The 27,743-nt window shown below is 47.6% G+C and overlaps 1 protein-coding gene across 2 annotated transcripts in view; it reads left to right on the top strand.

Annotated features, from left to right (window-relative positions):
- The window catches only part of KIAA1147 (KIAA1147 ortholog), a 55,994-nt gene extending 29,839 nt beyond the window's left edge, over positions 1-26,155 (top strand). The window contains exons 4-10 of one of the 2 annotated variants that reach the window (XR_002340471.1): positions 11,056-11,209; positions 16,579-16,717; positions 17,711-17,842; positions 17,972-18,122; positions 18,566-18,634; positions 20,525-24,833; positions 24,905-26,155. Coding sequence is in view for 1 of the 2 variants with exons in the window: in XM_003134603.6 (XP_003134651.4) it covers positions 11,056-11,209; positions 16,579-16,717; positions 17,711-17,842; positions 17,972-18,122; positions 18,566-18,634; positions 20,525-20,720 (841 nt within the window). In the remaining variant the exon portion in view is untranslated. Of the gene's footprint in view, positions 1-11,055; positions 11,210-16,578; positions 16,718-17,710; positions 17,843-17,971; positions 18,123-18,565; positions 18,635-20,524 lie in introns of both variants that reach the window. The other variant, XM_003134603.6, reaches the window with a different exon arrangement.

Below are 27,743 nucleotides of genomic sequence, written 5' to 3' on the forward strand. Positions count from 1 at the left end.
AAGGCAGAAGATTCTTTTCCACATAATGGTTTAGAAGGAGGCTTGCAGTCAGGGTGGGTAGACTGCTGTTCCCACAGTCATTTAGGGCCTCTGCTGCTTCTCTTATTATTCTTCCATATCCTCAGAGTGATTTTTGTGTTCCAGGATGTCCTTACCTGTTCAAAGTTTCTCACCACTACTAGGGCATGCTTCCTGCTGGTGAAGGTTGGGGGCTCTAGTGATTTCTTGAAGGGCTGAGACGTCACAGGCTTATGTAGGCCCCACATCTGACGATATGGATCCCTCAAACACTAAGTAGGCGTCTGGTCTTTGCACTTACAGTCATTTCCAGGGAAAACTGTTCACAGCCGGAGATCTCTTCTGGGTCCTCGTTTTTAAGTCAGTGGACTATAGACTCGTTACTGGTCTCTGTTCTTGGCCTGTCCATCTTTCCCTCATTTTGATGGTGGCTACCTTGAGGCTGAACCCTAAATCTCATCTTTATAAATGGGCTGATTTCTATGTCTGGTCAAGAATACGTAACTGGAGCGTTTCATAGAGGCTTTGAGAGAAATTCTTACCTACTGTTTTTAGGGTACAGAAGCAGTTAGCTTTTCTTAACCCCACAGGAGGGGCAGTTGATTGGAGACTCAATTCATACACACCCTTACACTGTATTTCCTTTCATTGCTGCTTGCAAACTGGCCAGTTCTTGCCTATTTTCATCTTCCTCTTGTAGTAGCTCATTAAAAACATCAAGGAGCTATCAACACTCTGTTTCTTATTGCTTCCTTTAAAGTTTCAAGGTCAGGAGTTCCATCGTGGCGCAGTGGTTAACGAATCCGACTAGGAACCATGAGGTTGCGGGTTCGGTCCCTGCCCTTGCTCAGTGGGTTAACGATCCGGCGTTGCCGTGAGCTGTGGTGTAGGTTGCAGACGTGGCTTGGATCCCACGTTGCTGTGGCTCTGGCGTAGGCCAGGGGCTACAGCTCTGATTTGACCCCTAGCCTGGGAACCTCCATATGCCGCGGGAGCAGCCCAAAGAAATAGCAAAAAGACAAAAAAAAAAAAAAGTTTCGAGGTCAGGAGTTCTCATCGTGGTGCAGTGGAAACGAATCCAACTAGGAACCATGAGGTTGTGGGTTTGATCCCTGGCCTTGCTTCGTGGGTTAAGGATCCAGCATTGCCGTGAGCTGTGGTATAGGTCGCAGACATGGCTCTGATCCTGCATTGCTGTGGCAGGCTGGCAGCTACAGCTCTGATTAGACCCCTAGCCTGGGAACCTCCATATGGTGCGGGTGTGGCCCTAAAAAGACAAAAAAAAAAGTTGCAGGGTCAGATGACACAGGGTCTGTCTTCCAGGTTATTGAAGTTCAGGCAGATTTTATTATTATTATTATTATTTTCACTGCAGTATAACGAGGGGTACCAGCTTGTTAGTCTGCAATACTTATTTTCTCCCCCCTTTCTCTTGCCAGCTGCTGAGCTAATACAGTATTTTTGATGCTCTGAAAACTCATATATAGGTATAATTTTTTGCTTTAGCTCAAGTGCAGGCTAAGTTTCTGTAACAAAGAGACCCAAAATACAGTGACTCCGACGAGGCAGAAGTATAGCTTTCTAGCGTGACAATTCTAGAAGGAGAGAAGTAATCCAGCATGCCAAGTGGCTTTGTTCCACTGGGTCATTCTGGGACCCAAGTCTTTCTGTTTCATATTCTCCCATCTCCTAAGAAATGAAATTGGTGGTTCAAAAGCATAAGTATTTGTAATTTTAATAGATATCATCAGATTGCTTTACGTAGAGATGGTACCGTTTTGCATAATCAACAGTGAAGTAAGAGAAGGCTCTTTACTCATAGCATTGCCACCCCAAAAAAGAACTTTTGGATTTTGAGCATTGCAGTAGATAAAACATAGTAGATAAGTAGGATTTCATTTGCATTTTTCTTAGGCATGAGGATGAGCATCTTTCGGTATGTTTGAGTCATTTATGTTTCCTCTTCTGAGAACTGTTCCTAGCCTTTGCTATGCTATTTTTTTGATCACTGGCCTTTTCTCTAGGAGTTCTCTGTGTAATAGGGAGACTTAGGAATTCCCTTGTAGTGCCATGGGTTAAGAATCTGATGTTGTCTGTGCAGTGGCTCAGGTCGCTGCTTGAGACATGGGTTCGATGCCCAGTGCTGTGGGTTAAGGATGTGGCATTGCCACAGTTTTGGCATAGGTCACAGCTACGGCTCGGATTTGATCCCTGAGCTGAGAACTTCTACATGCCGTGGGTATGGCTGAAAAAGGAGAAAAAAGCAGGGAGATTTGTTCTTTGTGACATAAGTAGAACATATTTTTCCTCTTTGTCATTTGTCTTTCAGCATTACTTTTTGTCAGACAGTTGTTTTTTTTCTTGAATTCAATAATTTTTTATGGCTTCTAGATTTCGAGTCTATAGCTGGAAAGGTTGACCCAGCGTGGTGATTAAAGAGGGCTTGGGCTAACACGAGAGAAGGACTTGCATGACAGACTATGAGGAACAGAAAGCAGCATGGGGAGGCAGGCCCAAGTCTGGGCACGGGTAATTACTTGACTGCAGCCAAGACTTTTAGGTAAATTAACTGAACTTGATTTTTGAAAACACCGAATCCATGTTTTATATGTATGCTTACTTATAATACCCTAACCGTATTTGTTAGGATTTCATGCACAACTCTTGGCTTCAGTGTCTCTAGTGAGAGAGTCTTCTCCATGTCTTATTTCTTATTAATCAGAAGATATTGGAGAACTGCTTTATCATTTTTAAAATTAATTAGAAAAAACAAGAGGCAATGTGTAGAATAAAAGGGACTTAATAACACATAACCACATTTTTGACCTTTCTGAGATCATGACTCAACCAACCAACTGTAAAAAAATAACATTTGGGGGACATGTGGTATAATTTGAATGTGAACTGGGTATTAGTCATGATAAGGCATCATCATTGGTTTTGTTAGGTGAGATAATGGCATTGTGGTTATATTATTTTTAAATAGACTTTATTAGAGGTGCATAATGAAGTATTTATGAGTAAAATTTTATAAAGGATTTACTTTAAAACTTTTCAGGAAAAAGAGTAATGTTTGGGCAGAACGGGGTACAGATGTTACCGTACTGATAAAATATTGATCGTTGTTGACACTAAGTGGTGGATAAGGGGGTCTGTTGTTCTCTTCCTACTCTTTGTGTATGTTTGAAAATTTCCATATTAAAAAGTTTTAAAAGACTGGATATAAAATGAACTTGGAGTTATTGCAGAAAACTGAAAAGTAGGCAGAAGCTCAAAGGAAAAAAACATGATCCTACCAACCAGACAAATCTGCTGTTAGCATTTATATCCTCCTGGTGTTTTTTGTTTTTTTGGTTTTTTGTGGGCCACACCTGCAGCATATGGAAGTTCTCAGGCTAGGGGTTGAATTGGAGCTGCAGCTGCTGGCCACAGCAACACGGGATCTGGGCCACATCTACAACCTACACCACAGCTCACGGCGATGCTGGATCCTTAACCCACTGACCAAGGCCAGGAATCAAACCCGCATCCTCATGGATACTGGTCGGATTCATTTCCGCTGCGCCACAGCAGGAACTACTTCGTTCTGTCTTTTTTCCATGTATAAATGTGTACATTCACATTAATTAAAAAAAAGAATACTGAGGTTATTCATTATCTAAGTTTTCGAACTGAAAGGTACGTTAACCTTTCAATAAACCATGAATAATAGTTTTCCACATTTGAGTGGCTTCACGGCATTTTGATATATGTACAGTCATGGTTTCTTTAACTGTTTCACTAGTATTGGGCTTTTAGGTTGTCTCTGATTTTTCACTGCTGTAAATATGAGTGTCCTTGCGGGCAAATGATTGTTCATAACCATGTCTAGCTCTTTAGGCCTCATTCCTAGATATGGAGTCATTGGGTTGGAGGTGACATGCAGTGTACAGTTGGCTACAAACTCGAGGTGACCCTTCAGACAAGTGGTGTCATGCTGGCTCTACATTAGCATTAAGTATGAATGCCCATTTTTTGGTACTTGCAAGGCCACGAGACAGACTGATTCACAGGAGAGTGAAGTGTAATTGCAATACAGAGGCGTCTCCAATGCTTATGTTGGGTGCATTCATGCCGGGTGCAGTAGGGGAAGGCAGAGTTGGGTGTCTCCATGGTCACATAGCTTACTGTTTGTGTCAGTGGCGGGGCTCTGGGCTTCAGGAGCACCCCCATGTCTCTGGTCCTTCAGGGGAATCCTTGATCTGGTCCAAGGCCTGTTCCTTCAGATCAATATCACTTTCTCGTTTTTACAGTGTCATATCTCTTGGGCAGCTTCCATAGATGCCTGGCGGCGTTTCTTACCCTGTGCATCCTTGTAGATAAGATCACCCAGAAGGTCTCCTTCTGAATCATCTCGGAGGCCCAGCTTATCTTCCGGCACCCTCAGCCTAATTTCAGTACGTCTTGCTTTATCTCAGTGTTACGGTTTGATAATCAATGTTGTTTATTTCAAAATCTATGTGGTGTTTAAATTTTGAGGCTTTCCTGAAACGTTTGTTTAACATTTATCCAGGAACTGCTGATTCATATTTGTGTTCCATATTATTGCCTCGTTCTGGTCCATCAGGCAGTGGTATCTTAGGCCATCAGAGAACAGGATCCTGACACTAGCTTCTTGTGTGTAAGAGCCCCTAACTTAGTAGTGAGCTTTTCTTTAGAATCTTAGTGCAAATATAGCGTATTGTAGGTAAGACAACTAATTGAGTAGCAAATGGTAAACCTAGAAAATATAGCCAAAATATAGTATTAAAGATACAATAAAGTGAAATCACTATACATCAATAAAGTATTTTTTTCTCTAATAATATATTTTTTGTGATATTTTAATTTTTTTCCATTATAACTGGTTTACAGTGTTCTGTCAGTTTTCTACTGCACAGCGGGGTGACCCAGTCACACATAAATGTATACATTCTTTTTTCTCATATCATCATGCTCCATCACAAGTGACCAGGCATAGTTCCCAGCACTATACAGCAGGATCCCATTGCTTGTCCATTCCAAAGGTAACAGTTGGCATCTATAAACCCCAAATTCCCAATCCACCCCACTCCCTCCCCCTCCCCCTTGGCAACCACAAGTCTTTTCTCCAAGTCCATGATTTTCTTTTCTATGAAAAGGTTCATTTGTGCCATATATTAGATTCCAGATATAAGTGAAATCATATGGTATTTGTCTTTCTCTTTCTGACTTCACTTAGTATGAGAGTCTCTAGTTCCATCCACGTTGCTACAAATGGCATTTTTTCACGTGCTTGTTGGCCATTTGTATATCTTCTTTGGAGAAATGTCCATTCAGGTCCTTTGCCCATTTTTCAATTGGGTTGTTGGCTTTTTTGCTATTGAGTTGTAGAAATTGTTTCCATATTTTAGAGATGAAGCCCTTGTCAGTTGCATCGTTTGAAACTATTTTCTCCCATTCTGTAAGTTGTCTTTTTGTGTTTTTTTTATGGTTTCCTTTACTGTGCAAAAGCTTGTCAATTTGATTAGGTCCCATTGGTTTATTTTGGCTTTTATTTCTCTTGCCTTGGGAGAGTGACCTGAGGAAACATTTGTAAGGTTGATGTCAGAGAATGTTTTGCCTCTGTTCTCTTCTAGAAGTTTTATTGTGTCTTGTCTTATATTTAAGTCTTTAAGCCATTTTGAGTTTATTTTTGTGCCTGGGGTGAGGGTGTGTTCTAGTTTCATTGATTTACATGCGGCTGTCCAGTTTTCCCAGCAACACTTATTGAAAAGAGTGTCTTTTCCCTATTTTATATTCTTGCCTCCCTTGTCAAAGATTAATTGACCGTAGGTGTCTGGGCTTATTTCTGGGTTCTCTATTCTGTTCCATTGGTCTGTATGTCTGTTTTGGTACCAGTACCACACTGTCTGGATGACTGTGGCTCTGTAATATTGCCTGAAGTCTGGGAGAGTTATGCCCCCTGCTTGGTTTTTGGTCCTCAGGATTGCTTTGGCAGTTCTGGGTCTTTTGTGGTTCCATTTAAATTTTTGGATTGTTTGTTCTAGTTCTGTGAAAAATGTCATGGGTAAATTGATACAGATTGCAGTGACTCTGTAGATTGCTTTGGGTAGTATGGCCATTTTTACAATATTAATTTTTCCAGCCCAGGAGCATGGAATATCTCTCCATTTCTTTACATCGTCTTTAATTTCCTTGATTAATGTTTTATAGTTCTCAGCATAAAAGCCCTTTACCTCCTTGGTCAGGTATACTCCCAGGTATTTGATTTTTTGGGGGTGCAGCTTTAAACGGTATTGTATTTTTGTATTCCTTTTCTAATATTTCATTGTTAGTATACAGAAATGAGACTGATTTCTGAGATTAATCTTATATCCTGCTACTTTGCTGAATTTGTTGATCAGTTCGAGTAGTGTTTGGCTTGAGTCCTTAGGGTTTTCTATATATAGTATCATGTCATCTGCATACAGTGAAAGTTTTATCTCTTCTCTTCTTATTTGGATGCCTTTTATTTCTTTTGTTTGTCTGATTGCTGTGGCTAGGACTTCCAGTACTATGTTGAATAACAGTGGTGAAAGTGGGCATTCTTGTCTCATTCCAGATTTTAGTGGGGAGGCTTTCAGCTTTTCTCCATTGAGTTTTATATTTGCTGTGGTTTGTCAAAAATGGTTTTTATTATATTAAGATATGTTCCCTCTGTACCCACTTTGGTAAGAGTTTTTATCATCAATGGATGTTGGACTTTGTCAAATGCTTTTTCTGCATCTATCAAGATAATCATGTGGTTTTTGACTTTTCTTTTAAAAGTTAATGTGATGTATGATGTTGATTGATTTGCAAATATTGAACCATCCTTGTGAACCTGGGATGAATCCCACTTGGTCGTGGGGTATGATCTTTTTTATATGTTGTTGGATTCAGCTGGCTAAAATTTTGTTGAGGATTTTTACATCTGTATTCATCAGATGCATTGGCCTGTAGTTTTCTTTTTGGTAGTATCTTTGTCTGGTTTTGGTATTAGGGTGATGGTGGCATCATAGAATGTCTTTGGGAGTGTTCCTTCTTCAGCCTTTTGGAGAAATTTAAGGAGGATGGGTATAAGTTCCTCTTTGTATGTTTGCTAGAATTCGCTTGTGAAGCCATCTGGTCCTGGACTTTTATTTGTAGGGAGTGTTTATGACATATTCCATTTCATTTCTAGTGATCGGTCTGTTCAGTTGATCTTTTTCTTCCTGATTCATTTTTGGCAGGCTATAAGTCTCTAGAAAGTTGTCCGTTTCTTCTAGGTTGTCAAATTCGTTGGCATACAGTTGTTCATAGGATTCTCTCTCTTTTTTTTTTTTTTTGTATTTCTGCAGTTTCCATTGTGATTTCTTTCTCCTTTTTCATTTCTTATTTTGTTTGAGTTTTTCTCCTCTTCTTGGTGAGTCTGGCCAGAGGTTTGTCAATTTTGTTTACACTTTCAAAGAACCAGCTCTTGGTTTTAATGATTTTTTTTCCTGTTGTTTTTTGAATTGCTATTTTATTGATTTCCTCTTTGATCTTTAGGATTTCCTTCCTTCTGCTGACTTTAGGTTTCACTTGTTCTTCTTTTTCTAATTCATTTAGGTGATAAGTTAAGTAGTCAATTTGAGATTTTTCTTCTTTTTGAGGAAGGCTTGTATTGTTATGAATCTCCCTCTGAGCACTGCTTTTGTGGCATCCCATAGATTTTGAGTGGTTGTGTCTTCATTATCACTTGTCTCTAGCTATTTTTTAATTTCCCTTTTGATTTCCTCGTTGCTCCATTGGTTTTTTTAGTAGCATGTTGTTTAGTCTCTATGTAGTCAGTTTTTTTCTCATTTCTTTTCCTGTGGTTGATTTCTAGTTTCATGCCATTGTGGTCAGAGAAGATACTCAAAATAATTTCTATACTCTTAAATTTGTTGAGGCTAATTTTGTGCCCCAGTATGTGGTCAGTTCTTGAGAATGTTCCATGTGCACTTGAAAAGAATATATATTTGATTTTTATGGCTGTAGTGTCCTGAAAATGTCAATTAAGTCTAATTTTTCTATTGTGTCCTTTAGGATCTCTGCCGCCTTATTGATTTTTCTGTCTAGAGGATCTGTCCACTGATGTGAGTGGGGTGTTAAAGTCTCCTACTATGATTGTATTCGCATCAATTTCTCCTTTTATGTCTGTTAGTATTTGTTGTAGGTATCTGGGTGCTCCTATATTAGGGGATATATATTGATGATTGTAATAGCCTCTACTTGAATGGATCCTTTAAAAATTAAAAATAAATTTTAAAAGTAGAATAAAATGATTCCTACTGTTCTTTTAAAGGAAATTAGGTCCTAATAAAAACACTTTTGGGGAGTTGCCATTGTGGCTCAGTGGTAGCAAACCTGACGGGTATCCATGAGGATGCGTGCTGGATCCCTTGCCTCACTCAGTGGGTTGAGGATCCGGCATTGTTGTGAGCTGTGGTGTAGGTCTCAAATGTGGCATGGATCCTGCGTGGCTGTGGTTGTCCTGTAGGCTGGCAGCTGTAGCTCCAATTCTCCACCTAGCCTGGCACCTTCCATATGTCTCAGGTGTGGCCTTAAAAAGAAAAAAAAACAACAAAAACCACTTTTGAACTTAATTGTCTTGATTGTGTTATTTGGTAGTTATCAACTTTTTATCCCTTTGACACATCCCTGAAGAGTGAAGTCTGCCATCTTAGATGAGTCAGACACAACTTAGCCCCCATGGTTTTCCCATCTAGTATGCGAGTATGTGTAAGAGTGAAAGGAGGCATGATTATAATCACACACAGCTGGAGTCATTCATCATTCCATCACACGACTGTCTCCTTGCGCAAAGCTTGAAACAATATGTTGGAACCCCTACATTGGAGAACTGTCACTCAGAGAGGGATACATTTTAGTAATCATTTTGGTGTGTACTTGATTTTTTTTTTTCTTTTTAAAGTGTAAATTTGGGGAGTTCTCCTGTGGCTCAGCAGGTTAAGAACCTGACTAGTAGTGTTCATGAGGATTCAGGTTTGATCCCTGCCCTTGCTCCGTGGGTCAAGGATCCTGCATTGCCCCAAGCTGTGCTGTAGTTTGCAGATACAGCTGAGATCTGACGTGGTTGTGGCATAGGCCTGCAGCCGCCCCTGGCCCAGGAACTACCATACAGTGAAGGTGTGGCCCGAAAAAGAAAAAAGAAAAATGTAACTTTGTCTGAAGTTCTCTTCCAGGGCTTGCCCTGAATCTTCTCCAGTTCATCCTCCCCATGTGCCTGGCTAGACTCCACATGCTGGACCAGGAAGGAAGGAACCCAGGCTGTTGTGAGGGACTTAAATCAGCTGCAGACTCTGCAGGGCACTTTTTCCTCTTAACTCCCTTTATACCCCAAAATAGCATTGTGGTGTTCCTACTATCTGTGTTTTAAGGAAAGAAGGAACAGCAGATTTTGAAAAGTTGGGTAACTTGACTGAGATCTCAGACAACGTGGCAGCTGTAGCCTTGACCCTGGGAGCTGAACCTCACTTTGAGTGGAGATGGTTGGAGAACAGCTGATACCAGTTGGCCTGTGGAAACCTTGAACTTGATGGGTTGTGTCAGCGATTAAAGGAAGCGGGCAGTGACAGGTTGGGGGCATTGCCTTTCAGTCATCCTTGATCTGTAATTAGGGATGTCTCACCTTGTTCATCAAAGCTGTATTTTGAGTCTTGTTCATTGCAACATGATGGGAATTGTAAGGTTCTAAGAAAATTTAAATGGGTTAAAAAGGTTTTAGTGCTTTTTTCTTTTTCTTTTTCTTTTTTTTTTTTTTTTTTGCTCTTTAGGGTCACCTGGGAAGTTCCCAGGCCAGGGGTCAAATCAGAGCTGCAGCTGCCAGCCTACACCACAGCCACAGCAATGCCAGATCCTTAACACACTGAGTGGGGCCAGGGATCAAACCCACATCCTCATGGATACTAGTCAGATTCATTTCTGCTGGGCCTCAAGGGGAGCTCCGGGTTTAGTGCCTTTTGTTTCTTCTTATTTTAGTTTCTTAGGGCTGTTGCAACAACGTACCAAAAATCAGGTGACTGAGAACAAGGTAAATGCATGGCTTCACAGTTCTGGAGTCTAGAAGTCTAAAACCAAGGTGTAAGCAGGGCTCTGAGAGAGAACCTGTTCCTTGCTTCTGGCAGTCTTTGCTGTTCTTGGCTTGTGGATGTATCTCTGATCTCTGCTGCCTTCACTCTCACACGGTGTTAGCCTGTGTCTGTGGGTCCACATTTCCACTTTTATCAGGACCTCAGTCATCCTGGGTTTAGGGCCCACCCTAATGACCTCATCTTAAATTCAACCCATTACACTCCTGGTAAACAGAGTGCCAAGTGGTACCCACAGTCCTCCTGTGTCTGGATTGAAGGCAGGATTCGTCATTGTTCAAATGGTCCAGGGCGTTTGTGCTGCTTTCTTGGTTTGGGGAGCCGTTGACGGGACTACCCACAGCCGAGTCTCTGCCACCCGAGCAGGGTGGGGCTGGGGGCAGAGAGGAGCTGAGCCTTTTAATACTTCACTCCTTGGTGCAGAGATTGAACCCTCAGCAACATCCCCATGTAAGCATTTTCCCTTATTTGAGATACTGAGGGGGTACATTGCTTCTTGTTCTTTGGTAAGAGCAAAGCAAGAAAGCAGGCATGCTTTCTAAACAAAGAGTAGCTTTAAGCAGGGAATGTGTGCTCTTCCAAGTCACCGCTTCTCGCCGCCAACAGCCGCTCTCTGGGAAGCATCCTTTGCTAGAGAACAATAGATATTAGTTATAGTCTGTTAACTGTTCCTGTTTCCCACGAGAAGTATGTGTCCACGGCCCTGTTGGGGCGTTTCAGGCCCTACATTTGAGTTTTTCCTGAGGAGTCTCTGCAACACCCAAGGAGGCATCTTAACGCCATCTCAAAAAGGGGGGGTCTTTCATTTATCAGGGCCTGTGCCCCAAGTGTCCCTGCCCTGGGGCCCGGGTAGTGAGTGGCAGGGCTGTGGCTGGAGCTTTCTCACTGTGTGTGTGCCCTGCAGACACCAGCTGGAGATGCCAGGACATTATTCTCATCTGGCTGCCTTCTACGAGGACAAGAAAGGGGTGCTCCACGCTGGCCCCGGGAGAGGGGGCAGCTTGCCCCCCGTCTACTGGCTGCCTTCCATCCACCGATACATGTACCCTGAGATGAAGGTAGGTCCGCCAGGATCTCACACAGTCCCAGATGTGGGTCTGGAGCAGCAGCTATGAATCGCTGTTTTCATGAATAAGGAAATTATGTCTTGGGCTCACGCCCCAAAGTCTGTTGATCCAACAGGATTGTAACCTAAGCATTTAGGTTCTTTTCAAACTTAAGGCAACTTATCTTTGTTGTTGTCTATTTAGGGCCACATCTGCAGCATATGGAAGTTGGCAGGCTAGGGGTGGAATTGGAGCTGCAGCTGCTGGCCCACACCACAGCCACAGCAGCGTGGGATCTGAGCCACATCTGTGACCTGCATCACAGCTCACGGCAACGCTGGATCCTTAACCCACTGAGCCACAAAGGGAACTCCCAAGGCAAGTTATCCTAAACAATACACTTTGTAGGTTACCATCTATAATCACGGTGCAAAGCTGTCCCGATAGGCCAGGTGTGGTGGACTCCTAGTGGGGACAAAGTGGATTTCATTCTGGTGAAGGCTTCAGATAAAAAAGCCAGACATTTGAAGTAAAGCTGAAGAGTTTGAATGGTTAAGATGTTTCTTAGTTACAATATATTTAAAAAATTTTTTTTCTTTTGCTTTTTAGGGTTATACCTGCAACATGTGGAAGTTCCCAGGCTAGGGGTCGAATCAGAGCTGCAGCTGCCAGCCGATGCCACAGCCACAGCAACACCAGATTTGAGCCACATCTGTGAACCTATACCACAGCTCACGGCTATTCTAGACCCTTAACCCACTGAGCGGGGCCAGGGATCAAACCTACGTCCTCATGGATACTAGTTGGGTTTGTTAACTGCTGAGTCACAACTGGAATTCCAGTTACTATATATACACACACACACACACACACACACACACACATACATACATATATATATACACACACACACACATACATATATATACATACATATACGTGCATACATACATACACATGCATACATACATATATATACACATACATACATTCATATATATCATACATACATTCATATATCATATATCATATATATATATATGTAGTCTTTTGTCTTTTTGTCTTATTAGGGCCGCACCCATGGTATGTGCAGGTTCCCAGGCTGGGGGTCCAATAGGAGCTGTAGCCGCTGGCCTACACCACAGCCACAGCAGTGCAGGATCTGAGCTGTGTCTGCGACCTACACCACAGCTCACGGCAATGCTGGATCCCCAACCCACTGATCCAGGCCAGGGATCAAACCTGCAACCTCATGGTTCCTAGTCGGATTCTTTCCACTGTGCCATGATGGGAACTCCCAGTTACGATATATTTGATATTACTTCATTGTATATTTTTTCTGAAGCACATTGTACTAGAGTATATTTATCATTAACAAAGCACTCATCCAAGTGTTTTGAGTGTTTTGTTAATGATAAATGTATTTATCATTATACTTATGTAAATATCAGTAAATATTTGTGTTAGGGTGCAAAGATGAGTCCCCCTCCTCCTTTCCCCCCCTTTTCCTCCTCCACCCCCCTCTTCCTCCTTCCCCTGTCCCCTCCCCTATAGGTGGTCCCAAGATACTTCCGTGGAAACTTCAGGCACCCCAGTAGAGAAATTATGCCATGGGTTTAGGAGAGGATTCTGGGAAGGTACCTTGGGAGAGGAGTTGGTCCCTGGAGCATTTGGCTGGGGAGGGAGTGAGGGATGCTAACTCCGGGCTGAGGGGAGGCAGGAGCACCGGTGGGGACTGTGTTCCATCGCTTTGTCAGCACCTTCTGTGAGTTCGGCATCCTGCTGGCATTAGGCATTCTCTTTAGAAATTTTTTTTTTTTAATTCCCTGTCTTATTTCTTTTTGGTTTTGCTTTTGGTTTTTGGCCACATATGCAGTACATGGAAATTCCCAGACCAGGGATCACACCTGTGCCATAGCAGTGACCCTGGCCACCGCTACAGTGACAATGCCAGATCCTTAACCCAGCGTACCACCAGGGAACTCCTAAATTCCTTATTTTACAAATAAACCAGCTGAGGTTTATAAAGTTTCAGTGACTTGCTTAAAGGCCTTACAGCTAGTAGGAGACAGAGCCAGGATGTCACCACAGGCCTAGTGCCAAGGCCAGGGCTCATACCTTATCCCTTTCTGTTGCCTTTGTGGACACGTGGGCCTGAGGAGGCCCAGGGCAAGTTCATGGGATGTGAGCAGAGTAGTTTGACTGGGATTGAATTTCACATCAGCCTGCTAGGAGAGAAAGGGTTGGAAAAATAGATCAGAATCAGAGTGTAGAGAATCTTAAATACTACACCATGGAATTTGAACCAGAATAAGTACCAATTAGGGTCTTGTTAGGAAAACCCAAACTATGGCAGATTTTTCAAACTCCTTCAACACAGGGAATAGTAATACAGGAACTGAAAAACCAAAAGCACAGAAGAGGAACAAGATAACCTGAACACTGGTCATAACAGACAGTGGCTACCGCCTGCTAATGGTTATCTGTCACTGCATCACAAATTGCCCCCAAATTAATGGTTTTAAAAGAGTACATATTTGAAATTCCTTTGTGGTACAGCACGTTAAAGATGCGGCCTTGTCACTGCAGTGGCTCTGGCCACTGCGGTGGCACAGGTTTGATCCCTGGCCCAGGAACTTCCACATGCTTATAGGCATGGCCAAAAAAAAAAAAAAAAAAAAAAAAAAAGGCAACAGTATTTATTTGTTACCTTATAGCTTCTGTGAGTGGGGGATCCAGGTATAGCTTAGCAGGTACTCTGCCTCATGGTCTCTCCTGAGACTGCAGTCAGGGTATCAGCCAGGGTTGGGACCTAATCTGAAGGCGTGACGGGGAAAACACCCACATCTGGCTCACATAATTGTTGGAGGACTGAGCACCTTGAGACTGAGCTGCTGGACTAAGCACCTTGCTGCCTGCCCGCCCTCAGCGGTCTCTCCAGCGTGACGGACTGCTGCAGATACCAAAGCCAACAAGTGAGACTTCCCGTTGTGGCTCAGCAGAAACAAGTCCAACTAGTACCCATGAGGATGCAGGTCTGATCCCTGGCCTCGCTCAGTGGGTTAAGGATCCAGCGTGGCTGTGAGCTGTGGTGTAGGTCGCAGATGCGGCTCAGATCTGGCATTGCTGTGGCTGTGGCCTAGGCTGACAGCTGCAGCTCCGATTCGACCCCTAGCCTGGAACCTCCATGTGCTATGGATGCAGCCCTAAAATGACAAAAAAAAAAAAAAAAGCCAACAAGTGAAAAAGTCTGTTAGCAAAAGAGAAGTCATAATCCTTTGTACCTAAGTGGCAGTGCCAATCCTGCAATGTTGTCATCTTTGGATGGTTAAAAGTGAGGTACTCAGTTGGAATAAGAGATCACATAAGGCCATAAATACCAATAGGGGAAGGTCACCAGGGGCTTAGAAGCTGCTTGCCATTTGTCTCAGGAGCTGAAGTAACAAGGAGGGAAAAGTGACAGTATTAAAACTACAGGAGCTTGGAGGAGGGGCCCAGCGCCGGAGCGGTTTTGGGATCCCAGGCAGAGGTTTGTCCTCCTGCCTCTGGGCCTTTGCACATCCTCCTGCAGCCCTCTGTCCTTCCCCCATTGAGCCTCTCATCAGGCTGGGGTTTAAGAGCCTGTGTACCTGCTTCTCCCGGTCCCCCATAAACTCTGCCAGGGCAGGGCCTGGCCTTTTTAGTTATTGTTGAAACTAGACTGCTTAGCACAGGGCTTGGCACATAGTGAGCATGTGAGAAATATTTCTTGCAAGAATGCATACATGTCCGTAAATGAGTAAGTCTGATCAGAATTAAGGGTTGATCATGTTTTCTCGGATTCTGGGGCCCGGGACACATTCGGACAAAATGCTGCCCGGCCTCCAAGCAGTAGCAGCACACATTCAGAGCCTGAAGATAAGCAGAGCAGGGGCTGAGAAGGACCCAGGCAGCTTCGCCTCTGTTGTGTCTGGGTGGCAGGTGGAGGCCAGCGGAGGCTGAGCCCGAACAGTCCAGAGAAGGCAGGACACCGGAGGATGCGAGGGTTTCAGGAGCGATCGCGACGGGAGGGAGCCTCTCCTCCCGCAGATGGGGACACGGTGGCAGGGGAGCAGGCAAGAGGGCAGGCGAGACCCCTCAGCGGGGTCAGCCCTTCCGCGGGGGTGCTGTGGCGGAGGGGGCGCCGCTCCTGGGCTGCGGAGAGCGCTGCAGCTGCCCCGCGGCTTGGCCGTGGGTCCGCCTGAGGGCTGCCGGGGCTCACAGCCAGGCCGCCGCCTTGGTGTCCGCACCTGTCCGGGTGGGAGACGTGCAGGGTCCCTTCACACAAGTGACCACAGAGTGAAGCGACTCACCAGGCACCGGGCTTGACGCCTCCGCTCTTGTCAGCGACGGTCATGGGGCTGCTCCCGCGGCCTTTGCCACAGGCTAAGCGTTCCACGCTGTTGGTCTCAAATGGTCCTTCCCGCCGCCGTCTGGGTTACACGGGGATCTTACTTCACAGACGAGGAAAGGGATCCGGAAATGCGGGCTCCCCCCGCCCCTCCCCGTTAGTAAGTGGCAGCGCAGGCCTGGCCTCTGGTCTTCCTGGGTCAGAGCTCCCACGTCTGACCCCCGGATCGGCCTCAGCTGGGGGCTCCTGGGAGGCGGCCCCGGGGAGGGCCAGCCCTGGTGGGAGGCGGGGGAGGGGCGGGCGGGGTGCAATGGATCATTGTGCCAGCGCATCGCCCTGCGTTTGGGGTCTCCCCTGGGACCACTGGCGCATCCTTTTCCTCCTCAGTCATGTTTGGAGCTGAGCATTCATTGAGGTGTCTGTCACCTCAGACTCTCAAAAGTGACATCCAGCTTCACTTCCTCTGTAACTCTTCCCTGGGGAAAGTCATTAGTGATCCCTAAACTTCCGTGTATCCGGGGAGCTGTTGACTTCGAGATTTCTAGTTTAAAGATGAGACTTTCAAAGTGAAAAAATGCCCCCCTCCCTTTTCTGCTTTTTAGGGCCGCACTCATGGCAAATGGAAGTTTCCAGGCTAGGGGTCAAATCAGAGCTACAGCTGTCAGCCTGCACCACAGCCCCAGCAATGTTGGATCCGAGCCACATCTGCCACCCACATCACAACTCATGGCAATGCCAGATCCTTAACCCACTGAGCAAGGCCAAGGATTGAACCCACATCCTCATGGATACTAGTCTCATTTCCACTGAGCCACAACAGGAACTCTCAAAAAATGTCATTGCATGTGGCAGTAACCATCCCTCATTGTATCTGTTTGGTTGTACCTTGGGTTTTTTTTTGGGGGGAGGGGAGGGGTCATTGGCACACACCTGTATTGAATATTTTGGCTTTTGGAGACGTTTCTAACAAGCTATCCTCCCCTTTCCCTTCACCCCCCTTTAATTTTTTCAGATCACACACCCAGCTGGCTGCATGTCTCAGTTTATCAAGTTCTTTGGCGAACAGATCCTCATCCTTTGGAAGTTTGCCCTACTTCGAAAGCGCATTTTGATATTCTCTCCCCCTCCTGTGGGCGTCGTTTGCTACAGAGGTAACTAGAAGCCAAAGTCAGGGACTCCGTCCAAGTTTCTCCACTGTTGCCCAAGGTCAGAAGAGACTGAGCCATGTCAGGGGCCTCACAGGTTTCAAGCCTAGAAGTGACATGGCTGGATTTGTAATGTAGCAGGTGGAATCTGGTGACACAGGAACTGGATCAGGAGACAAATCAGGAATCTGGTGAAAGCGAAGGGTCTGGATTAAAGTAGAGAAGATGGATTCTGGATGTTTGAGAGAAGCTTGACAAAGTCTGGTGTCTGACGGGCTTGGGTTCTGATTGTTCTGGTTCTGATTGTTCCTGGTGTTCTGATGTCGACGAGGTAATGGAGGAAGAGTCTAAGATGACCGTGACGGGGTGCCACCAGGCGGGGGACCAAGGAGATGCACGGGGTTGGGGTGTTATGACAGAGCTGACCTGCACATGGTGGGCGTGGGCTTCTGTGAGGTCTTCCGGCGATGTCCCCTAGGCCCTGGTATAATTGGGTCAGGACCTGGGGGGGACAGGGCTGAGGGGTGGCACAGAGGCTGTGCATCACCGGGGAAGAGCGTGAGTGAGGAGGGACCTGCCAGCATTTAAGACCTGGGCCCAGGAGGGGAGCCAACAAAGGAGGAAGACAGAGGAGGCCGAGGGGCACAGTTGGAAGAAGGGAGGGGACCAGCAGATGCAGGGGTAAGAGTAGGCCACTTTGAGAAGGGGGAAGGTCAGCAGCGCCAAATCCTAAGCAAGTCTTCGTGAGACAAAGATTGCAATGTGTCTGCTGGATTTGAGCACCTTGGTGGGTGACCTTGAGGAGACCGGGTCCTGCATGTGACCTGAAAGGCTCGTGCCCCACGTCCTCCGAGTGCCGGGCCCACCTGGCTACGCAGGTACCAGGAGAGCACAAAGCCCAGCCTTGCACAGTGTCAGTGGAAGCTGACAGCTCAGCAGGCCAGGAGGGAGGGAGGCCTGGAGGGGCCCGGGCGTCTCTCACCTCCGCTGTCCCTGTAGTGTACTGCTGCTGCTGCCTGGCCAACGTCTCTCTGCCTGGCATCGGGGGCACTGTTCCTGAGTCCAAGCCCTTCTTCTATGTGAACGTGGCTGACATCGAGAGCCTAGAGGTGGAGGTGTCCTACGTGGCCTGTGAGTACGCCCCCCCCATCCTGCCGCCTGTCCCTGCCCCGAGCACCTCGGCCAGCCCTGCCGGGAGCCCCCCACCTGTCGGGGCTGGTGCCCTCTGGGGTCCCGCCTCCTGAACCCCAGCTCTCACAGGCACCACCGAGAAGATTTTCGAGGAGAAGCGGGAGCTGTACGACGTCTACGTGGACAACCAGAACGTGAAGACGCACCACGACCACCTGCAGCCGCTGCTGAAGATCAACAGCGCCGACCGCGAGAAGTACCGGCGGCTCAACGAGCAGAGGTAGAGCCGGGGCCGGGCTGCCCTTGTGGGTCATCCTGCTGCCCTGTCCCTCTGGGCATGTGTCTGCTAGGACCTGGGAAGGAAGGGCTGCCCTGCGGTTGGGGGGCAGGCGGGTGGGCAGCAGACAGGCGTGGGGTGCCGCCTTTTGAGGGGCCTCTGGAATCTCTAAAGCATGTCAGTGAAATAAATGGTAGCGTCACCTCCTCCCTATTTTATGACAATCAGGAAAGGTCGTCACTTGCCTGGGACTCCAAGCCCTGTTTGTTCCTTTCCTGCCCCTTCTGTCCTCCCCTTTGGATGGGGGTCGGGAGCCAGGGGGAGTGGCGGGGGTGCCGTTGTGGGTCAGACTCCTTCCTGGGACGCAGTGGCCCCTGCACAGGCCTGACCTGTGGCCGGGGTCCTGATTGCCGCGCCAGAGGCTGACAGTCATCCCCTCCCTACAGGCAGATGCTGCTCTATTCCCAGGAGGTGGAAGAGGATTATAACCCCTGCGAAGAGGACCTCTTCGTGCTGTAAGTCAGCCCGGGCGGCAGCGGTGGGCCCCCGGCCCTACTCCCGGGATCCCTCAGCATAGCTCTAGGCCTGGATCCCTCCCAGGTCAGCTGCTACAGCCCGAGGATGTCCTTTATTGCTGCCAAGGGCACTTCGAGCCAGGCCCCTCACGGAGTCACCCTGAGCCCTGAAATGCCTTTGGGGGGAGGGAAGAGTTAAATTCCAGGAGGATTATTAAGAAAAAATGGGAGACCCAGCAGATGCCCTTCTGTTGGGTATTTACATCCAGACATCCATCCACTGCACGGGAGCTCTGACTGGCCCTCAGGATTCAGGGGTTTCTTATCCACTGCTTCCTTTTTTTTTTTTTTTTTTTAATTTTTAAAAATATTTTAATTTTTTTCTATTATAGTTGATTTACAACATTCTGTCAATTTCTGCTGCACAGCAAACTGATGCAGTCATGTGTGTATATATATACACTTACATATATACACATTCTTTTTCTCACATTATCGTCCATCCTGCTCCGTCCCAAGTGACTGGATACAGTTCCCTGTGCTGTACAGCAGGATCTCACTGCTTCTCCACTCCACATGCAGTAGTTTGCATCTACTCACCCCAGAGTCCATTGAATAGAGAAGTTCCTTGTACCGCGTGGCACGGGATCATCAGACAACCTAACTCCGAATCTAAGGAAACTTCTTTCCCCCAAATCTGTTGCGGGAGCCACGGCCTTTATCCTCTACAGCATTGGCTGATTTCTGTCATAAGCAGCCGTGGGAAATGGTGCTCGGTGATAAGAACGGGACTGTAACTGAACCGGAAACAGTTCTCCCGGTTTCCTGTTTGTTCTTCCGGCCTCACGTCCTGGGCGGGGTTGGAGAACTGTTTCTGGCTTTGATACTGGCCTTGAGAATTCAGTAAAGTACTTTGAGCCTAAGCAAATGGACTTTTTAGTGCATGCATGCTGGCAAGATGTAAAAGCAGCTCTGCGCGGAGCAGAGAGCCAGCGGGCTCATCGAGGTCGGACACGTGCCCTTGAATCTGAGATTCCTGAGTGCCCAGAGTGGCTCTGGGCACCAGGCCCCTTGCTCTGTGGAGCACAGCTGATGCCTTTTCTGAATACGGTTCATAGACACACAGAGTATGGTAAGTTAGTGACATTCAGATCATGCTCTGTGCGTAGTTAAAGCCAAAACACTACTCAGCGGAGCCCAGATACACGTGCGTGGTGACTCGCTTCCTCCAGCCTGGCTTGCCTTTCTCCTCCACTGCCCCTCTGTCAAGACTGGCTTCATGCCACCTCGGGCCTGCCCCCGAGCGCCTCCTTGGCTGTGTGGATGGCCCAGGGCCTGGAGAGCCGTTTCAGAGCCCTGCTCTGCCTCTAGGAAGGCTCCCCTGCTGCTGCTGGCTCTAATTATCCAGCCCGGGGCTTGAAGGTAGATTTCAGTTTTTCACATCAAGTCTTGGCCTCAGAACTGCATTATCCATCTTTGTTTGTCTGTCTGTTTTGCTTTTAATGTTTATCCTTCTCTTCCCTTTATGACTAAGCAGAAAGAGAAGAACACAGTATATGGGGGCCTCTCCTTAAACCTGTGTTGAAGCCGCTAGGAACCTCCTCCTTAACAGCAAAATAAATGTGTGGCCGTCAGGCCATCACTTGCTTGGAGATTTTGCTAATCATACCGTGGTTAATGCGAGTTCTTTGCTGACCTTAGCGGCACTTGAACAACCCTTTACCTTGTGTCCTGGTTTCTCCTTTTAAAAGAGATGCCTGACTTGTGAGGCCATGTAAAAGTCCACCAAACCCAACAGTGGCATTCTGGTTCCCACGTGTGGCCTATTTGGTGAGCTTTTGTGTCTCTTCTGGCCCCCACCCACTCCCATGTCTTGTCTTGTGATTGCAGGTTTTTCCTAGAGCAAAACAACCGGATATTTCAGACTTTGTTGGAGGTGTCCGCCAGTCAAGACAAAACCCTGACGGCGGAGCACGCCCGGGTCATGGGTCTGGACCCCCAAGGAGACCGGAGCTTTCTCCTGGACCTGCTGGAGGCCTATGGCATCGACGTCATGTTGGTCATTGACAACCCCTGTTGCCCATAGGAAGGATGAGCGGCTGTCCTGTGGGGCGGCCATGTGTCCTGTGTCACCCAGGCCCCAGACGGCCTTTTATGAAGTTGACGCAAAGGAATATTGTTTATCCTTCCAACAGAGGTCACGTGTGCATCTCCTTTCTCCCCTTCCTCCCTAGAGGGAATATGAGCGCCTCGATTTGTAGGTCGTTGGAATCGACCCCTTGCAGAGCCGCCACCGTTCTTGGTCTTAGGAGTGGTCCAAGCAGCTTCTCTCCTCCTCTCCTGGGGTCGGGGTGGGGGAAGTGGCGCGCCTGGAGGAGGTGTGGCCAAGGCTGAGTATCACCAGGAGGCGGCCGGGCTCCGGAAGCCCTCGGGTGGACTGTTGAGAAGGTCCATCTGGTTCCTGTCCCTTGATGTTTCCAGCATGAGACACCTGTCTGTCCTTTGCAGCCCTGGATGTCCATCCGCCCCAAGCAGAAGCTGGACCAGGTGGTCCGTCAAGGTTTTTAACCGGTTCTGGGAGTCCAGTCTTGGGATCAGATCCCTTTTTCTGTTTTTGAGAGGAAACCTGTGTTTTCTCTGTTCACATAGAGGTACTTCAAAGACGGACAAGGGATGTTTCTGTCACCGAGCAGGAGTCTCTCTAAGGACAGGTGGCAGGGAGAGGTTGCTCATCAGTCAGCCGAGAAAGCAGGTGTAGAAGGAAGCCTTGAAACCCCCTCAGAGGACGTTAACGGTGGTGGCGGCCGCTCCACGTCGTTGTCCTCGTTCTCCGAATCCCCTGCTCTCTTGGGCGGGGCTGGCAGATGCCTTCGGGCAGATGTTAGCAAGACCGCCTCCCAGTTGTGAGCCCTCACAAATAAACTTCTCTCAAGAGGAAGCGGCATTCCTTGAGCTAGGTAATGGGGACCAGAGATGTTACAGATCTGTCAGCAGATGGGACAGTGCCTTCAGCCGGGAGAGTGGTCGGACACCCCAAGTGTCAATGATGTGTTTATCTGCTCCCCTCTGGCATGTTTCGACCGGGGGCGGCTCCACTGATCCCTGCCTGTTCTTTGTTGGGGGTGTTTGGTAGGTGCCAGCTTCAGCGAGACGGCGGCTGTCAGAGGTGAGGTCTCTGGGGCCACCTGTGATTTTGACATGTGACACTGGGTTGTTGGTGACACGTAATTTCTTCCCCTTCACCCCTCCTTCCTGGCTCTGTTTTTGGAATAGCCAACAGCATATCCACGTCCGGGACCAAGTTGAGCCAGGCTGATGGACACAGTGGAGAGAAAGAACTTGCACATGGATGGATCACATGTCTTATCTCAAGACTCGCTTTCTAGGGCTTATTGCTTTATTCAGAAATATATTTATTCACTGTAGCTCCTCGATAGGAAATTCAAGACTAAAGAAATTCACATGTGGAAATGCAAACCGGCACTGATCAATCAAGGTAGCACCTTTTATGTAAATATATAAGTAAGTTTGGGCATTGAAATGTAAACTGTACAGTGCATTTTCCTCCTCTGTGGGTTTAGCCATCATTTCAGCAATGTGTATGTTTACAAAAGAAAGAAGGCGTCTGTGTGGAGAAGCCGAAGCTTTACTGCCTTTTTCCTCGAAGAGCAATGTCTCCTTTTGCCCTGGAAAAGGAGTGGCTTTTCTGACTTGGGTTAGCTAATGGTTATTCTTAGTGGTATCCGAAGGTTCAAGGCTTTCTGAGTTGAGGCTGAGGAGGTCAGAAGTAGGCGTGGGGTGACTCCAAGGTCAGAGTCTCGTGGAGGACCCAGGCGGACCCTCTTTCTGTGACCTGGTGAATTTGCTGGGAGAAGCGCTTTCTGCTCCAGAGGCCTTCGCGAGCCAGCACGTCTCCTTCTGTGCTGTGAGACCTCCCAGCTCACCCGTGCTGATGTAAAGACAGGAGGTGGCTGTGCTTCCCTTTCCGTGGTGGGCCCAGGGTTGCACTCCTGTTAACTCCGTGCTGTTCCAGGCAGCAGAGCGTCTGGCTTCTCCACGCGTCCCCCCACCGCTCATGCAGAGGGCAGGGGAGGGGGCCCCGAGGGAGTGTCCGAGGTCATGTGCCACCGACCCGAGACCTGCCCCCTTCCTCCCTGGAATCCTTTGAAGAGAAAACCCAAGGAATGTGTCCTTTCCTGCACTGCCCACCTCCTGGTGGGGCCGGGAGTCTGGTGCGGCACCACCTCTTTGGCTGGACAGCGCCCAGTTGCCCTGTAGTTACCGTCATCACTGTCTGTCTGCCCCCCCCCCGCCAAGGTTGCTTCCGAGGTCATCTTTTAAGCCTTCCTTGTGCATCACCACCCCAGCCTCTCAGGTAAGCAGCAGCACCCGGCACCCCTTGCTGCCTGGTCTCGGCACGGGGAAGTCATGTGTGGTGTACTGCGCAGGACTCCCTGCACAGCGACAGCAGGACCCGGAAGCACACGGGCCTGCTTTTGTGTCACGGTGGAAATAATTTCCAAGAAACCACCTGCTTTTGATGGGAAGCTGTTGGTGGACGTCCTTCTTCCTGTCCTCTGTGGTGACAGGGAGGATTATTACAGTGACCTTTGGATGCAGGGTTGGGGACCTTGGATGTGGGTACATGGACGGATGGTGGCCTCCTGCCCCCCCCCCCACCCAGTGACCTGAGACACTGACTCAAGTCAGAAGACAGTCTAGGTGGCAGAGTCCTTGAGGGGCCTAGAATCCAGGCCCAGGGTTTGTGGATGTCTAGCGAAATAGGACAAAGTTCCGGTAAAATAGATTTTTCACTCTTGCAGGCCTGGCAGATGGTACTGTTCAGCCTTGGGGACAATGCCCAGTTGTCCTCTGGATGAGGACGTTTCAGAGTGGGTCAGAAGTGGTAGGACTCGCCTTATAGCAGAATTAGCTTTGGCTTTTGGTAAGCATGGAGCACTCCTTAGGCCCTTCCAGTGTAAGGGTCTCACCTGGAGCCCTGTGCAGCCCGCAGGAAGTCGGGAGGGCTGTGAATTAGCTAGAAGACTTTTGCCTTCTGTATCTGTCATCCATCACGGCATTGCTGCTTCCATTCGGCTGGGGAGGGAAGCTGAATTCATTGATATATTGATAGAAATAATTTAGTGTAGGAATTTGCATCTATAACTTACCTTGTTTTGTCCCACGTGAAAAATCAAGATGGGAAATTTAAACATAGGACAGGGTCCAGATAATTCTAAATACCACATATGAAGATTCATTTATCACTGTAACGACCTATGGTGGTGTAGCCAGCAGCTAAAGATAAATGAAACCAGAGCGAAATCCCTGCTTTGCATTCTGGTGGTTACGAGGATGAACTTGCTCTTTGTCTTGATACACTGAAAGCCCTTCCAACACAAGAAGATGCGATTATTCACTTTAAACGGAGGCCTTTGGGGAACCTTGTCAAGGGTGGTGATGGGTGAACCTTTTTTAAGGGCCGTACAGCCCTCCTCCACCAAGAGGCGGGGACCTGGGGACGGGTTTGGCTTGGTTTGGTTTGGAGTGGACTGGCAGAGCCCAGGGGTTGCGGGGCATTCTCCAGCCCCAGGACAGGTAAAGGAGGAGGAGGGCGTGGCTGAAGAAAATAAGACAAGTTCAGCTTGACAGTGAACTTGTCTGAGTGTGATGACGGTTCTCAAACAGGCAAGGAAGGTAGGGGACCAGTGTGGCTCGCACGGGCTTTCGGCCCCCCGTCAGGTGCTCAGAGTCTGTGAGGGGGCCAGTCTTCGGGTCTCGCCCCCGCGCTGCTATTCCGCTTGGTGCCCCGGGTGGGGATCCTGCAGACCCGCGGGCTTACCTGAGCAGGTAAGCCCCTCCCTCGCATATCGGGAAAAGCCCTTCATGATTCAGGTGGGGGAAGAGGAGGAGCTCAGGGCTCCTCCTACTCCCATGTCATGGATTTTTTTCATATTCCACCCCTATTATGAGTATCCCTCTGTTCCCAGGAGCTCCTGGAGGGTTGGGGGTAAAAGGTTAACTGTGAATTAAATTAGTGTTTTTTTCTTATAAAAAAGATGGAAGTTTATTTTTGTATCACCATTATTCTGTGATGAATTGAGTGTGGAAATGCAGAAATGGAAGGAAATTTCAAAACTGCCATCCTAGAAAAAACGGGTGGTGTTGTAATTTGGAAGCAACTGAGATGCCAGGAGAGGTGTGTTGCGTAAATGTTTCAGAGCGTGAACGAGGACTGTCCTGTGCAGCCTGACAGCCTCTGCAGGAGAGGAGGCTGACAGTCCCAGGGCAGGTGACGTCCAGTCACCACCAACCTTAAGTAAGACTCTTGTGACACAAGGGGGCGAGTGTCATCACGCTGATTATCAGGCCTCTTAACTGGAGGGAGTTGAGTCAGAGGTAGTTTTCCAGCCGGCACTTTAGCTCACATCTGGAGGTGGAATGCAGGGGCAGTTGAATGAAACGGCCCATTTAGAAAGGAAATAGAATTTCCTAGGACTCTTTAGAGAAATGATGATGGAGAGGTCAAACCCTGCTTTCATCTGGTGAGCACTTATTCCAGAAGCTCTGCACAGTATGGGCTTTTAGAGGTAATGGGATCTCAACTCGGAACCTTTATTTAATTGCCATAGCAGGAAAGGTATGAATTACCTCTGTTTGCTGTCGAATGCCTCTTTAGACCAAGGGTACACTGACTTTGCTATCTAAGGACAGTTGGGGCTGCAGGGATGTGGGGTGTGGGTGCTAGGAACTAGCCAGAGACGATCCACGGGACGAAAACTCCGCACACGGTCACCGGATTAGCTGCTAACGTGTATGACTGATAGTGGAGTGAAAACGCCTTCCTTTGGCCAAGTCAAAGAGAAGAGTCGAAGAAAATGCTGAAGGCATCGACAGGAAAGGCGTTTCAGCCCAGCCCTCGAAGACCTGTAAGGAAAACTGTAGATTCTGTGCTTTTGAACAAATGGAGCAGGAGATTTTAGAGGTAAGAATAGAGAAAAACGAAACTAACTTCCTTTAGGGACCCCGAGCTAGTTGGCTAAATTTTTTTTAATAGAGAAATAAACCTTTTTCTGAAAAAGAAATAATTGTAAGCCTTGGGGAAAGTTCTCTTATTTTTTCCAAGTTAGATCAGCATAGCGTCCCTGTTGTCTTAGAGGTCAAACCCCTATTTTGATTAATACCCCAGTGTAAGAGTTATAGCAATAAGAGAAATGGAATCTATTTTTGTTTCACGTCTTTACCTCATTGTATTCATAAGACAGTGGACAGAGCTCACCCTGAATATACTGCGTCTGCGTGTCATTCTCTCTCTCTAACGGTGGTCACTTTCAAGGGTCTAAGAAAGCGGGGTTAATCCTAAAGAGTAAATGTTTCTTGAACTGATTTTGTTCTGTGGTACAAATAACACCTGTGTATATCATATCTGTATATATCTGAACCGAGTTGTATGCAGAGACATTGATATAACTATATTTACAGAAGACAGTTTTTACAATTAAAATGCACATTTTAACATGACCACGTAGTACTGCGGTCCTTCACTTCGAGCAAGAAATGCGGTTTGTGGTTTGGAAGGAGCCCCGGCCTGGGGCGTGAGCGGAACCCACCCTGAGCGCCGCCCTCACTTCCACGAGGATGGAAGAAGCCCGGGGCTGTGCCTGTCCTCCTGGAGGTGGTGGGCTGGCCAGATACTCTCCAGGTCATGGAAACTGCGGGAATCACTGCACCGTGCAGCAAAGCCCTGACTCTGGTGACTTCTGCAGAAGGGTTCCACAGAGGACCAAAGCCTGTTTCTCTCACATCTTCTTCCTATGAAAGTTGACTTTTTTTTCTTTTTTAGGGCTGCACCCACGGCATGTGGAAGTTCCCAGGCTAGGGGTCAAGTTGGAGCTGCAGCTGCCGGTCTGCACCACAGCCACAGCCACGCCAGATCCAAGCAGCGTCGACAACCTACACCACGGTTCATGGCAACACTGGATCCCTTAATGCACTGAGCGAGGCCAGGGATTGAACCCGCGTCCTCATTGATACTAGTTTTATTCGTTTCCGCTGCACCACAATGGGAACTCCTCAAATTTACTTTAAAACATTACATACGGAGACACACAGGTCCATGTTTTGTTTTTAACCTTATGGGGAGTTACTTAAGGCAGCACAGGATAAAATTCTGACATTGTTAGTTCTGTGTTCCAAGCCAGGTCCCTGCCTTCCAAGGGACTACATGGTGCCCGCGTCCCGGGGCTGTGAGGCCAGACCCCATCCGGCGCGTGGCAATGACAACCTTGTGGTTAAGCCCGAGGCTTCATGCTCAGCTCTACTTACTAGCAACCATCTGTTTTTAATAGAAAAAAACTCGGCTTTTGAGTGAAATTAATGTGATAAAAGCTGTGTGCTACACGGGGCGCGGGAGGGTTCCTCGGCTTCCCCTCAGACCCGCAGCTTCCCGGGTCTGGCTGACGAGGGCGCCCCGCAGCTGCGGTGAACGGCCTTTACGTGGGCCTTGGGTGGAAGGACAGGGGAGAGAAGGCAGGAGATGATGAAGCACCCATGCTGGGGGCAAGAGTCTGAAGCAAGGAAACAAATCTGAACTAGCGCGTGTGTGTATTTAGACAGGAATAAAAAAAGGAATCTGGGACATTTGCTCCCCAGTCCTCTGTTCCATTACTTCTGGGGAACTAGAATCACTAAATAAACAGATACACGTTGGATTCTCTGGCTCAGGTAGCAACTGTACCTTCTTACACCATAGCATCCCCTTGCTCTGCCATGGGCTGCATGGAGAGGGGGCGCTTTATACTGCAATGTTTGGATCTGCCTGCTTTTTTTTTTTTTTTTTTTTTTTTTTGCTTTTTGGGGCTGCACCTGTGGCATGTGGAGGCTCCCAGACTAGGGGTTGAATCAGAGCTGCAGCTGCCAGCCACAGCAATGCAGGATCCGAGCCACGTCTGCAACCTATACCACAGCTCACAGCAACATTCGATCCTTAACCCACGGAGCGAGGCCAGGGATCAACCTGCATCCTCGTGGATACTAGTGGCTCAGTGGTAACGAGCCTGACAACAGGAACTCCTGGACCTGCCTCCTTTTTGCTTTGTTTTGTTATTTG

Source organism: Sus scrofa, chromosome 18, assembly GCF_000003025.6.
Source record: "Sus scrofa isolate TJ Tabasco breed Duroc chromosome 18, Sscrofa11.1, whole genome shotgun sequence".
Taxonomy (NCBI): Eukaryota; Metazoa; Chordata; class Mammalia; order Artiodactyla; family Suidae; genus Sus; species Sus scrofa.